This window comes from Canis aureus, chromosome 3 (assembly GCF_053574225.1).
Source record: "Canis aureus isolate CA01 chromosome 3, VMU_Caureus_v.1.0, whole genome shotgun sequence".
In the NCBI taxonomy this organism is placed as follows: domain Eukaryota; kingdom Metazoa; phylum Chordata; class Mammalia; order Carnivora; family Canidae; genus Canis; species Canis aureus.
Genome location: NC_135613.1, coordinates 47,786,313 through 47,800,172, shown reverse-complemented (window position 1 = coordinate 47,800,172; position 13,860 = coordinate 47,786,313). Strand labels below are relative to the sequence as shown.

General features: G+C 61.1%; 1 protein-coding gene across 1 annotated transcript in view; it reads right to left on the bottom strand.

The window, feature by feature from the left end:
* The window catches only part of LLGL1 (LLGL scribble cell polarity complex component 1), a 17,910-nt gene extending 4,050 nt beyond the window's left edge, over window positions 1–13,860 (bottom strand). Inside the window, exons 1-16 of the mRNA XM_077892390.1 lie at window positions 13,702–13,860; window positions 10,255–10,352; window positions 8,017–8,098; window positions 7,794–7,924; window positions 6,605–6,763; window positions 6,364–6,526; window positions 6,150–6,285; window positions 5,767–5,821; window positions 5,449–5,603; window positions 5,151–5,374; window positions 4,908–4,975; window positions 3,671–3,824; window positions 3,492–3,596; window positions 2,483–2,775; window positions 2,018–2,165; window positions 1,637–1,790 (exon numbers count right to left, since the gene is read on the bottom strand). Coding sequence (XP_077748516.1) covers window positions 1,637–1,790; window positions 2,018–2,165; window positions 2,483–2,775; window positions 3,492–3,596; window positions 3,671–3,824; window positions 4,908–4,975; window positions 5,151–5,374; window positions 5,449–5,603; window positions 5,767–5,821; window positions 6,150–6,285; window positions 6,364–6,526; window positions 6,605–6,763; window positions 7,794–7,924; window positions 8,017–8,098; window positions 10,255–10,352; window positions 13,702–13,782 — 2,206 coding nt within the window. The 5' untranslated portion in view covers window positions 13,783–13,860. The remainder of the gene's footprint in view (window positions 1–1,636; window positions 1,791–2,017; window positions 2,166–2,482; window positions 2,776–3,491; window positions 3,597–3,670; window positions 3,825–4,907; window positions 4,976–5,150; window positions 5,375–5,448; window positions 5,604–5,766; window positions 5,822–6,149; window positions 6,286–6,363; window positions 6,527–6,604; window positions 6,764–7,793; window positions 7,925–8,016; window positions 8,099–10,254; window positions 10,353–13,701) is intronic.

The following is a 13,860-nucleotide window of genomic DNA, read 5'->3' as shown; positions in this document are numbered from 1 at the left end:
ACAGGGGTCTGTCACACAGCCCTAACTCCTGCCCCCGCTATCAGGTGCCATCTCCAGTTCACTGACCAACTGGGAACCACCTTCACCCTGTAGATGTGCTCTAGCGGCCACGGCCCACACCTAAGGATGCTTCCCACCTTGCGGCCAGACATGGAGCCCTTGGGCCTGGCCTGAAATGACCTGAGGCCTGATGCTGTCTGGCCAGCTTTCCCTGTGTGAGCTGAAACTTGGGGTAGGTCCTTCAATGCAGAATCAGAACTGAATGTGAGGGAGCCATTAGTCAGTGCTGTGTGTGCCCTTGATAAACTGACAGCCATAGTAACAACCGTCAGGGGGAGCCAAACCCCAGGGAAGAGTCAGCAACTCATCATGCCACCTGGACCCATGACAGGCAGCCACCTGGGAAGCTGCACCCCATCAGCCTTTTTGCAGGGACAGTGGACCAAGGTAAAGGCCTAGGGCTACCAAGTCTAGCTGGTGAGAAGATCCACTGGACAGAGGATCCCCAAGATACAAATAAACCAGGAGGAGGGTGTGCCCCTCTCAGACTCAGGGACTGGAAGTTGTTGTCTCAGTGAGGTCAAGGGCCACCTGACTAGATGCTGACCCGACATCTACTATAAAAAGGCATTTAAAAAAATTTTTTTTTAAAGATTTTTATTTATTTATTCATAGAGACACACACAGAGGCAGAGACACAGGCAGAGGGAGAAGCAGGCTCCATGCAGGGAACCTGATGTGGGACTCAATCCCGGGTCTCCAGGATCATACCCCAGGCTGCAGGCGGTGCTAAACCACTGCGCCACCAGGGCTGCCCTAAAAAGGCATTTTTGAGACAAATGGAGAAAGCCAAAGTGGACCAAGCGGGACTGGGATCAGCATTGGTTCCACGAGGTACGATGTGGGTGCCCTGGCTGTGGATTATGCCTGTTGGACACACACTCAAGTCCTCACTCAAAGGTTTTCATTTAAAATACTCCAGCAAGGGATGCCTGGGTGGCTCAGTGATTGAGCATGTGCCTTCGGCTTAGGGTGTGAACCCAGGGTCCTGAGATCGAGTCCCGCAGGGAGCTTGTTTCTCCCTCTGCCTGTGTCTCTGCCTCTCTCTCTGTGTCTCTCATGAATAAATAAATAAAATCTATACAACACTCCAGCAAGATAGACAATGGAGCATGAGGTGGGGATGGTGTGACAGCAGCAGATGGCTGGGGGCATCAGGCCGGATGTGCAGGGTGACGGACTCCTATTTTTGAGTATGGCTGAAATTCTGTTACACAAGTTAAAAACTGATCAGCGAATCAGTCCATAAACCAGGCCACAGCAGTCTATAGAGGACCTTGTGGAGGCTCCCAGCCATCAGGGGCAGAGCCGGTTCCTCAGTGAGGCTGACCCTCGCATGCCCCTCCCTCAGATCTTGGGCTCCCTCTCCCTCTTCAGATCTCAGAGGCCCACCAGGCTCCCTCACCAGCCCCATACATATGGGAATTCTGGGGGCCGGGGACTATTTGGGGAGCCAGTTCAGTGTGGCATGTGGTAGGCTTCCCTACCCTCCCATAAGGCCTGGTCCCACCCCCTCCCCGTATCTCCTAGATGGCCAACCAAGGCTCATCTCCCCAGTGCATCCTCCCCATCTCACCATCTCGAAGAAACGTGTCAGCGAAGTAGAGGCAGCGGACGACGCCAGAGAGGGAGTCGTCGGCGGAGCGGGGCTCAATGCGGCGCTGCACTGGGGTCATCTCCACATCGTGGGGGCAGGCCTGCTCAGCCAGCTGCGCATTGGCCTCCTGCAACTGGAGAGGCAGTGGCCTCCAGGACGCCGCCTTCCCAACACCTTGCCTGCGCCCATGCAACCTGGTGCCCAGCAGCCCGGCACCCTCTTGATCAGCCTGGCCAGAGCAACTATGGGGAGTGGACACCAGGCTTGGGGCCAAGGCTGGGGCCGGTGCCCAACTCTGTTGCTCTGCCCAGCCCTGAGAGGTAGACAGGCGGCACCCAGGGCAGGCTGGCCCCAGCTCACCTTGCTGGTGGCACTAGTGGCCCGCTTCTTGCCCGAGACTCGGCTCTTGCGGATGCGCCGGAAAGACTGGCGCAAAGACTTCTTGAGGGACTTCACCCGAGACAGTGGCCCCTCCATGGCCAGGGAGTCGTTGGGGTGTAGTGTGCACCTGTGGGCAGGAAGGTACCAGCTGGGCCACAGAGCAGACTCCTGGAGCAGCCACTGTGCTCCTGTTGGCCCCATGGGTCAGGAACTAGAGGTCCTGTGTGGCTGTCCTGCAACCCAGCAGCTTGGTGGGGGTGGGGTGGGGGAGGGGTTTAAAACTCTACCAGTGACACTTCCCATAAGGACGGAGCTGCCAAAGGGGAAGGGGGCTTCAGGTCACCCTATCTACCATATGAGAGCTTAGAAGGGGAGATCGAGGCCCCAACAGTTGCAGGGAAACACCAGGGTTCCCACAGGAGGCTGGGCCCGTCCCCCACACACCTGGCCAGCACAGGGCTCCTGCGCTGATAGTCAAAGAGGCCAAAGCCGTGACTGGTGCCAAAGGCCACGAGGCTCCACTCGGCATGGAGCGTGACGGCTGTCACAGCAGCCGGTGGCAGGCACTGAACCAGCACCCGGGGCTGGAAGCCAGCAGGCCACGGCAGCGGCCCCGTGCGTGGACTCAGCCGCTCATGGCCCTTCCACGTGAAGCCCTCTCGGTCCTGGAGGAGGTCCACACTGGCCACGCTGACTGCCTGCTCCGATGGCACATCACTTAGCTCCAGCACCAGCACCTGAGCCCACGGTGGGGTGGGGTAGGGGCAGGGTCAGCAAGGAGGACGATGGTATTAGACCACCCAGGCCCTACCTCATACTGCAAAGTCCTTGCCAGGGTGGTCCCAGTACGGTCTCCAGTTCATCTGCTTAAAAAGCACTTATTGGCTGCCTACTGTATACTAGGGCCTTCACTAAGCCCTGGGAAACACGGTGACCAAGACCCACTGCTTTGCCGTCTAGCAGCAAAATATGCCCCCTACCCCCATGCCTGTCTTCATTTAGTAATAAGCAGACACTGAGCATCTCCTGTATAATGCACAAGTGCCAGTGGCACAGCAGTAACCAAGGCCCATTGGCCTCTGAAGCAAAGGATTCCCCGTTAGCCTGTCTTACAACTAACGATGAGTCCCTACTGAGCACCTATGTACCGTGTGAGTGCTGGAAGCATAGCAGTGACCCCACTTCCCCAAAGCTCACCTAATACTTGAGCTCTCAACTCCAGCCCCAACCCTCCATGGTTCCCCAACAACCAGAATCTAGCCCTCAAGACCCCCTAGTAGGTTCCACCTCCCTGGCTGACCTCACCCCAGCCATCCCCACCTGGAGCCCCATTTCCATCTCTGGGCTTTTGGCCATGATGGTCCCCCTCCTGCTCCACCAGACCATCTGGGTCAGGCCCACTTCCTCCACAAAGCCCTCTGAGACCCCAACCTGGATGACACCTCCACCTTACCTGGCCTGCAGTGCCAGCTACCACCATCTGGGCCGTGTACTTGCAGAGTGCCACCTTCTGCACCCCAAGCCGAGGATCGTCACTATAGGGGTCGAAGCAGCCCACCTGGGGGGCGGGATGGGGAGATGACACGGGGCAGAGCTGGAGCCAGACTCCCCAGGGTTGGGGGAGGGGCCCACCTTGCGAAAGGGCGGCCAGTCATCCTCGGTGGCCTGGGCCAGGCTGTCGGCGTGCTCGCAATCTGTCTGGAAGAGGCCAGCTGTGCTTAACTTGTAGAGTGGCCGCAGTGCCACACCTGAGGCATCCCAGAACCGCACGGTGCCATCCTCATGACTGCAGGGAAGGTGATGTCAGGCCCAGTCTGGGGCCCCTTGCACCCCACATCCACTCATCCAACAACCACTCACTGAGCACCTACTGCAGATGCCAAGCACGGACCAGACTCCCACTGCACACAGCAAACAGGAGGCATCTACTGTAAAGAGCAAACACACCCCGAGCGCCTACTGTATGCCAGACCACATGCACCTGGGCCTCTCAAACAGGGTGAAAAGGTGGAAATAATCACCAGTGTGACGAGCAGAAGATGGTAGAAGAGATAATGCAGGGAAGAGAGGACTACAGGCGCATCCAGAAAAGGTGATCGGGAGTTAGCCACAGAGCAGAAGGATCAGCTGGGGCATGAGGCAGCCATGTAGGCAGAGCAGCAGGAAGCCTGGGGAGGCTGGGAGGAAGCAGGGAGGGGAAGTGGGGGGCAGGAGCAGACAAATCTGGGGGTGCAGCCTCAGGACACAGCTGCAGAGCCCATGTCAGAGGCCTTTGGGTGGTAGTGGAAGCCCAGAGCCAGCGTGTGAAAAGGTACATGAGTCTCTGGGGCTGGTTGGGACACCTCCAGAAGCACTGGAAGCCACGATTAGGATTTCTCCAGCAAGGGAGGGGACACTGGAGTCAGAGGCCTGAGGGTCCCGGCACAGGCAGGCAGCAGGGGCAGGGCAGGGCAGGAAGTCAGGGCCTGAGTCACTGGGGCACGTCAGCGCCCGCCAGGCCCAGGATGGGCTCTCCAGCACCTGCCCTGGGCAGATCAGCGTGGGCCAGCCCAGATTTTCCGGTCCCAGGGCAGGCTGGGTGGGTGGAGCTCAGTTTTAGACCAAAAGGCAGGGCAGGGCGGGGCCTTATTAACCCAGGGCCCAGGGCGGCTTCATCCCAATCCACCCTGCAGGAGAGGGGATGGCCTGACCCCACCAGGGGCAGGGCCCAAGTCACTGGGCAGGGCAGTACCCATCAGGCCCAGAATGGGCTCTCCCGCACCTGTGCAGGCCGCATCAGGCCCCATCTGCCCACATACACACGCGCGCGTGCACGCGCACACACACACATCACACCTGTGCTCGCCACGGAGCACACGTGTCTGCCTACCCGGTCAGCAGTAGCCCTCGCTGTGATGGCTCCTGGGCCAGGTTCCGGCCCCCAGTGATGGGCCAGCTCTGGGCAGATACACAGAAGTGGAAGGTCAGGACAAATGCCTTTTCCTCACCCTGGACTTGGCACCCAGGGCCCAAAGTGCTTCTGAGCCCCCACCTCTGGGCCTGTGCCTGGGCGCTACCAGGGCCACCCTCCCTCCCCCAGGCCCCGGCCCTGCAGGGGACCCTGGGCACATACCAAGGTGCTGGAGGCAGGCTGTGGACTCTGCTGCTCGCCAGCGCTCACAATGCGGGCCCACAGCTTGGCGGGGACGTTGGCAACGTGTGCCGAGCAGGTGATGGCAGACGAGTGCAGTGGGGCTAGGTATGGAGCAGGAACGGCAGGCCAGCCAGGTGTCTGCAGGTCGAGCACCACCAGCTCCTCCTCAAGCAGCACGGCCAGGGCTTGGGGTTCGTCAAACTCTGTGGGATGAGAACTAGGTGAGCCCAGCTGCAGGAGGCACGGGGCACAGGGCGGGGAGGGACAGGGCACACACCGTCCTCAGGCCGTGTGCTGTGCACTGTGAAGAAGTCAATGATGCGGGAGGTAAAGTCCAGCGTCACTAGAGTCTCGGCTCGGAGCACGCTCACGCAGTGGCGGTCCCCATAGCTGGCACGGGGCATGCCGCCACTGAAGATGATGAAGTGGTCCCTGCACGGCAGGTAATGGAGCCATGTGAACCCCCCCGGGCCCCAGGTGCCCACTACCTAACCCAGGGTGGGTGACGCAGGACAGCCCTGTGTCCCAGAACCCACCCCTCCCCCCTGTAGACATGACCTCCCAACCCGTACCTGAGAACCGACTCCCCACCTACCCAGATTCACAGTTTCGCCACAGAATCTTGTTAATGGCTTTGCAGGGGAAGGGGCCTAGAGAAGTGGGACAGTGTCGGGCTCACTCGCTCGCCAGTACCAAGAGGGCCCCATGTCCCATTCTTTCAAGGTTTTCCCGTTCCTATTCTGCCTCCATCACTTCCCACCTCACAGCTGCTTCCTGAGTCCCCAAGGGGAAGGCCCACCGACCCACCGTGAACCCCCAGCAGTCTCACCTTTGAGGATCCGGTGGCACTGCCCCCTTCCACAAGTCCTCCTGGACACCCCCACCAGGGCCAGGCAGCCCCAAGTGCCTGAGCTTGGGAGGACCAGTCAGCCTCATGCTCAGGTGGCAGCGGCTGCCCTCGGACTCTCCGGCACTCACCGTAGGGTGTGGTGGCTACTGTGGGCTGTGTCATCGGGGAGTCGCCGGCGTCTACTGACCAGACGGCGTAGCTGCCGTCGCTGTGCGAGCTGACCAGTGTGCGGCCACTGCGTTCCCAGCACAGGCTTTCCAGCTGCTGCAGGGCAGAGGGGGTGAGTGTGAGCAGGGGCAGGAGCAGGGGGCCTCGGCTACCATGCTGGCCTCCTCCATGTACCTGGTTGCCCAGGAAGACTCGGTCTGCGCACTGCGCCGCCTGGTTCCAGATGACCAGCAGGCCCCGGCTGTAGCCGATGAGGATCCTGGTGGGGTCCTGCAGATGTCCTTGGAGTGACTCCACAGGGCCCAGTGCCTTTCCACACCGGTAGTCGTCTGGCACGCTGCAGAGGGGCTCAGGTGAGCTGGCAGGGCACCACCCAGGCACCAAGTGGCTGCTGGGAAGTCCACCTGCCTCTCACCTTCGAAGAACCTCATCCGGGGCAAGAGTCTGGCCCTCAAGCAGCGTCAAGGTGGGAACGTCCAGGAAGAAGACGCTGCCGCCCTCGGTGCCCAGGGCTGCCATGTCACCAGCCGCCACCAGCAGGACCACTGTGACACGGGCGAGGCTGAGCGGGCCACTGCAGGGGATGAGGGGAGGCAGGTGAGGGCCCAAGCCCATGCACCTGCTGAGGACTGGTGTGGAGGGGGCTGGGCTGCTTCTGGTAGCTCCTTAGGGCCCCTGCGTGCTCACAGAGGCCCAATGATCAAGTGGGCTGGCGCACCAGAAAGGCAATGGTGGCGGCTACGGGCATCGTAATTAGCTCACTCAATTATTCATCAGGATGTTGGGAAGGAGAGGGATAAAAATAGGTTCCCCAGGTCTTGGAGACAGGCTCCCAAGCCCCTCCCACACACCAGGAGGGGAAGGCAGGAACTAGGCCAGTGCCTGGGCCAGGATCACGGGCACCAGGACACACATGACCCTCCCGAGTCCCACCCAGGAACCCCAGTCACCAGCCCACGGAGGACCCCCTGACTTTGCAGGAGGGCTCAACTGACCCTGAATGCAGATGCTGGAAGAGCAGCCCTGGAGCAGGAGTGGGCGCAGCACCCCTGGCTGAGTCCCCCCCCAACCGTGAGAGCTGAATGTGGGGGGGGGGGTATCACCCAGCCCCCAGCAGGGGCAGGACAAGCCTCCCACTGAGGCCGTACAGAAATCCAGAAGCTACTCTGACCGCTTTGGCAAGGGCCAGCAGGGCCAGGGACATGCCCATCGGGGGGCCAGGCCCACTCCACTCCCCTACAGTGTCCTGCTGGCACCTTCACAGCCTGGTGGGACCCTCCTTGCCCCCAAACCTGCCCATCCAGCTACACACACTATGGCCTGTTGCCCCAGCCCCAACCGTTAAAAGGCCCCAGTGGTCGCCGGAGCATGGACACTACGTGCTCACCTCAGACTCAGCCAGAGTCCCCTATTTAACACCCGCCACGTCCATGTGGCACATCTCTCCAAGATCGGGCCCAGCTCGATGTACTCTTCACCCTGAACTCTAGCACAGGGGCAGCTTTGTGTGCCCACAGTGCTTCTGCAAGGCTGGCTCCAACCACGTCCAGCAGGCTCCACACCCCCATGCCCGGCAGCAGGTCCCCAGTCAAGTCCTCCAGTACCTGGCACTGTCAAAGCCCGGCCGACTAGGTGGCTGGAAGCTGAGCGCTTCCTCCAGGTGGGCGCAGCCATGGTGGTGGACAATCTCCCAGAGGTGAAGGCTGCTATCATCCAACAGAGTTAGCAGGCGGCCCTGGGGGATGAGCAGAGACCGAGCCTGGGCTGGGCTGGGCTGGGGTGGGGAGGGTGTGGGGGCTGTGGGAGTGGGCAAGGGTAGAGGCTCACCTGGCCGGGTAGGAAGTGCATCTGGGTGACGGTGGCTGTGTCCCGGTGTAGGCCAGTGAACTCCACACCAGGTGCACCATAGCTGCATGCACAGGTCAAGGACAGAGGCAGACACCAGAGATCCTCCTTCCCAAGAGCCATTCCAACAGGTCCCAGCCAGCCCAGCCTTCTGAGGTCCAGATGGGACCCCTCCTCCAGAAAGCACTGCCTTGTACCCACAAGATATCCCCAGGCTCTGAGCGCAGGCTTTGCTCTGCTCCTGCAAGTTGGTGCTGCTGTGTGACCTTCACTTCCTCATCTGTAGGATGGGCTGGTGAGCCCCACTCTCACCTTGTAGGACTGATGCAGGGCAAATGAGAATAAAAACAGCTAGCACACTTGGCCCAGGCCTGGCACATGGTCAGCGTCCCGCTCTGTGTCAGCCTAGTGTGTGCTCCCACGTGCATAAGAGCTAGGCCCCACAGGTTGGGAGCACACAGGCAGAGGGGCCAGGCCAGGCCTGGGCACAGAAGCCTGGGGCAGAGGAGAGAGTCCAGGCTGCCTCTTCCCACAGCTCCAGGTCAACCTCCAGTTATGGACAAGGAAACCAACCTCCCTCCAGGGCAGGCAGCCAGTGGCCGCCACTGTGACCGGGGAGAGGCTTCGGCCTGCCCATTTCACAGACAATACACAGAGGCTTGGAAAGGGGTGAGCTGTCTCAAGTGCCAGGTGCCAGCACCAGAGTCACAGTAGCTCCAGGTTGGACAGTGGTCAGGCAGGGGGCCTTGGGAGGGAGGGCTGAGAGGGGTCAGCGTTGCCCGGCAACAACACAGGAGCCCTTGCTTCCAGCCAGAGTTGGGATTCCCTGCAGGAGCCAGGAGAACACAGAAGAGGGGACAAAAGAGAGGGCAGGAGCTGCTGGGCGGGAACCAAGGTTGCCAAGGAGACGGGCTGCCCCTGAGGGGGAGGGGTGGCTTCTGGGGCCAGCCTCAGTTTCCCAACCCAAGGCTCCAGGCTAGGGTAGTTTGGGGGAAGAAACGAGGGGAGAGAGGAGAGCCCCAGCCTCCTCATCTGAGGCTGTCTCCTGGTCAGTACATCAGGTTCTTTGTGAGCACAAGGAGCACGGAGGGATGGCTCCAGTGACTAACGGAGTTGCAGGGCGCAGGGCACTGAGCAGCCACTGACAGGGAGAAAGGGGCTTCAGGAACACGATATACACGAGTGAGCAGGACTGCAGCGTGGGGGCGGGCAGAGGCCAGGCAATGCACGGCCCCCAGGGCCAGTGGGGGCTCAGGGGCGGGGGTCCAGGCCCTGTCCCTCCCCACCCCACTCCCTGCTCCGCTGGGGCCTCAGGGGCCCGTGGGAGTGGAGGGGCATCCCTGTCCAGCCACACTCCCCAGAGAAGCCACACTCCCCAGAGAAGTGGAGGGGCATCCCTGTCCAGCCACACTCAAACCACAGGCCCAGGCACCCACCCCTGTCGGGCCACCTTGCCCTGGAGAGGGAAGACCCCAGGCACTGACTCATTTTGCTGCCAACCAGTGTCCCTGGCGAGGGTACTGAGAGCCAGAGAAGTGAGGGAGAGCACCCCTCACCCAGCAGCCCCCAGCCAGGCCCTCCACCTGGGTTTTCCCACCCAAGGGGCTTCATGGAGAGCAGCAGGGGTGGGGTTCTCCACTGCAGGCAGGGAGGCATTCAGCTGCCTGCTTGCCCCTCCAGCACCCCCCCCCACCCTGTGCCTGCAGGAAAATGCCCGCTTTGTGTGGCTCACACGGCCCATTGTGCAGCCGCCAGCACCCAGGTGGGGGCCGCGCAGCGCTCACCATGCTGAGCCTGGCACGGCCCCCAGCCTCTCGGCTCAACACATGTGTCTTCACACTTGCACACACGAGTGTCTGGTCACTGGAGCCAGGCCCACTGTGAGACCCTGGCCCACCAGCCACCCTTGCGGGGGTACAGTGTATGACCAGTGTCCTGGCCCAGCATCCCCAGTCAGTTGCTGGGACGATGGCAGGGTTGCCTAGGTAACTGGCTAGCTGAAATGCAGCTAGGGACAGCTGTGACCACCGCCAGCTGACCCCTCCCCCACAAACACTTCTGTAAGGAAGAGGCTCAGGGCAGAGGCCACACCAACCTCCACCAGAACCCCTGCGCCAACTGCAGCCTCCAGGGCCGGGCCGGGCCCAAAGAGCCTGTGCACAGGGGGCTGCAAGCAGGAGGTCCTGATGGGCCCTGAAGGCCATGGTTCGAAAAGGATACATCTTGACGGCCCCGGACCTTGTGCCGATGGCCATGATGCGAAGCTCTGAGTCGAAGGCCAGGGCGCTGGGCTGGTTGGGGAAGCCATGCTCCACAGTCTGCAGGGGGCGGGAGGGCATTGGCACAGGCACTGCCCCCCTCCCCCGCCCACCTGAGGCCCACCCCAAGGCAGCCTCCACACTAGCAGAGCTGCACAATAGACCCGTGCCTCAGTGTTCTCAGCTCTAAAACAGGCCATCACACCTCCAATCCACATGGCAGAGGCCTGCCCCCGGCCAAGGCTTTGTCCTTCACACCTGTGTCTGGCCCGCTGTGTGCAGGGCTCTGGCAACAGAGAGAAGCAGGACCCACAAGGTACCAGCAGAGTCAGCCCTACCCATCCCATGGAGTAGGGGTCTGCACCCTGCTCCGGGAGGAGAGGTGCCATGCCCTCTGAGGCCCACCAGCCCCACATGGAGATGGGAGGGCAGCACCTGGATCAGCTAGGTCAAGGCTCTTGACCCTCTCCCTCCCCCAGGGCCCCTCCTCCTGGTAGGGCCAGCCACAGGGCAGACCCCTGCCCACCAGGTTCTTGCTCCTTCCTTCCACTCACTACCCGCTCGTGCTTTCCTTAGTTTTCCCACAACCACCAAGGAACTCCTACTCATCCCCAGATGCCGGACTGGAGCACCCCCTACCCCACCCCCATCCTCGACACCAATGTGGGACATGACACATGGGTCCAGCTGTCTCCTGACCAGTGCCTCAGGAAGACATACATTTCAAAAGAAAACTGTGGTCCGCAGGCCTGTTGGCCCAGCCTCCCTCCTGCCTCAACTAATCCAGGAAGGGACTGAGCTCTCTCTGCAGCCTGCTTGGTTGGATTCAGGCTAGTCAAAACATTCTCGACACCTCAGTGTCCCATGTGCTCACTAGGGGCAGTGAGCCCACCTGAGGACAGAGTAGCCCATTTGGCTGGGGGTGCAGGGGGAGAGCTTCCCATGCTCATACCAGAGCTGACCAGGTCTAGCCAGTCCCTTCCTCTGCTCAGGACCCTCTTGGGGCTCCTACCTCACCACCTGGCCCCTGTCTGCCCTCCTCCTCCCTCCCTCCCCTAGCTTGACTGCTGGGCCAATGCCCTTCTGCTCTCCTCCAATTTACTAGGCAGGCTCCTGCCTCAGGACCTTTGCATCTACTGTCCATCTACCTGGACACCCAGCAGTGCCCAAAGAGGGCTCCTCTCCATTACTCAGCTCTCAGCTCTCAGCTCAGGAGTCAACTCCTCAAAGCCCTCCCTAAACCACCCTGCTCTAGCAGCCTCCCTGTTCCCATACTCCTTACCCTCACCCCACTTTACTGTAACCACAGCACTGGTCATCATCCAAACTGCTGCACATTTTACTCTTTTGCTGTGGCTTTTTACTATATCCCCCATGAGTATATCAGCACCCCGAAGAGGCATTTGTCTCTCTTGGTCACTGTGGTGTCCCCAATACCTAGAAGGGGGCCCCTCACACAGTAGGAGCTCAAGATTGTTAAACTGACATAGAGTAGACATCCCACAGGCAAGCTATGGGCAGGACAGAGATTCGGATGCAAGACAGTCCAAGGTCCATGCTTGCTTCTGACCCTTCCCACCACTCGGGAATCTGGGATCTATTTGTTCTCTAGTGATCACCTATCTCCTCGTGTGAGCAAGCCCCTACCCCAAGCCTCACCCTTCCCACCAATGCCACCTACTCAGAATAGGGCCTCACTGGCCTTAGCAGGGAACCCTTGGCTCCTGCTGACCCAAGGCCAGTCAGGAGGAGCCCAGCCTCGCCACCATCTATCTCCACTATCTCCACTTCACACCCCGACTCACTGGCTGATGAAGTGACACCTACCCCCAGCATCCTTCTCCTCTCACCTCACAGGGGCTCTTGCTCACAGCCACCCAGCATATGAAAGAGACCAGCGGGGAGACCCCGGGCACCAGCCACCCCTCTGGGCCTCCCAGGCCCCTGCAAGTTCTCAGCCACCATGTCGAAGGCCCCAGCAGCCGCCATCACCAGGAAACCCTGCCTGCCCCAAAGGACATTTCCACCTTGACCACTTCAGATCCAGCCATCCTAGAGCTTTCTCTTAAACAAGAGTCTCCTGGAGTCTGGCTCAGGACTACAGCAGCCCTTCCAAAAACCCCTGCACCTCAAAGCTAAAGTCAAACCTCATCGACAAGGGTCCACGAGGACAGAGTGCCCCGACTCACTCTCTGACTCTGGGCAAGTCGTCATCCCTCTCTGAATCTCCATTTTCTCACCTATATGATGGGGATAGTAACTCTAATCCCCAAGAGCAGTGAGGGGCTGTGCAATCAGAGGTCTGGAGTAAAACTGAGCCCAGAAGCAACACCCCAGAAGTTAGCAAGGGAAAGGCTGGGGCCCGGATCAACCACGCATGGGTGCAAAGGTGGAGGGGAGGAGGGAGTGGAAGGTAGCCTCAGTACTGTGGCCCCTCTCGCCCTACCCAGGAAAAGAAAGGAAGGAGCAACCATCTCTCCACGTTGGCCCAAAGGATAGGTCAGCAGGCCCATGTGATACAGGGAGCCAGAGCAGGGAAAAAGGTGGCCCCGTTTTATAGCAAGGAAAACTGAGGCCCCAGGAGTGTATTCATCTACACAGCCAGGCATCTTCTCTGGAGCCCCCAGCAAAACAGGGCAGGGCAGAGCCCCCAAGGCAGAGCCCCGGGCCTTGGGGGAGGGGACGAAAGAAACAGGGAAAGGATTTCCCAGCCCCACCCCCCAATATCTGCCTCCGTTCCTCACCCCTCCCCACTGGCCTGGGTGCGAAAGCAAAACAAACTGGGGCCCTGGGCTGCCCCAAGGGCTGAGCGGGGGCTCCGAGGGCCCCCAAAGGAAGAGAGATAAAGAGACGGAGACCGAGAGCCAGAGTGAGAGTTCCAGAGACCTTACGGAGACACATGGAGGCGGAGAGACACGCAAAGACTCAGAGATGAAGAGACAGAGAGACGAAGAAAGAGAAGGGATACGCAGAGACACACAGGGACAGAGGCAGACACCCCCTCCCCAGACACAGGCATAGGATAGGCTAGGACAGGAGGTGATCACAGACCGAGGCGGGGCAGAGACCCAGGACATGTAAAGAGTCGCACAGGGACAGAGAGAGACACCGACCCAGGGACACGGAGACCCGCAGAGCCAGGGCCAGCGAGGCCCACAGGGACCCGGGGGAGCGGACTCGGAAAGTCAGCAGGGGACCCAGACCCACCCAGAGTCCGGGAGTGGAGCCGAGGAGGAGGCGAGAAGTGGGGCCCGCCGACGGGCGCGCGACCCGGCCCCCGCGCCGCGCCTCGGCCGGGCGCCCCCTCCCCCCGGGCCCGACGTGGCTCCGGCCCCCGCGCCCCCGGCTCGGGCCCCCGGCTCGGGCCCCCGGCCCGCCCCCTCCCTCTGCCCGAACCGCCGCGCCGCACCTTGTTGAAGGCGAAGAGCTCCTGCTTGAGCTTCTCGCGCTGCGGGTCAGCGCCCTGCCGCCGGAACCGAAACTTCATCATCTTGCGTCCGGCTGCCGGCGCCGCGCCCGCCGCCGCCGCCGCCGCCGCCCGCAGGATGCGCCGCGCGGCCCCGCGGGT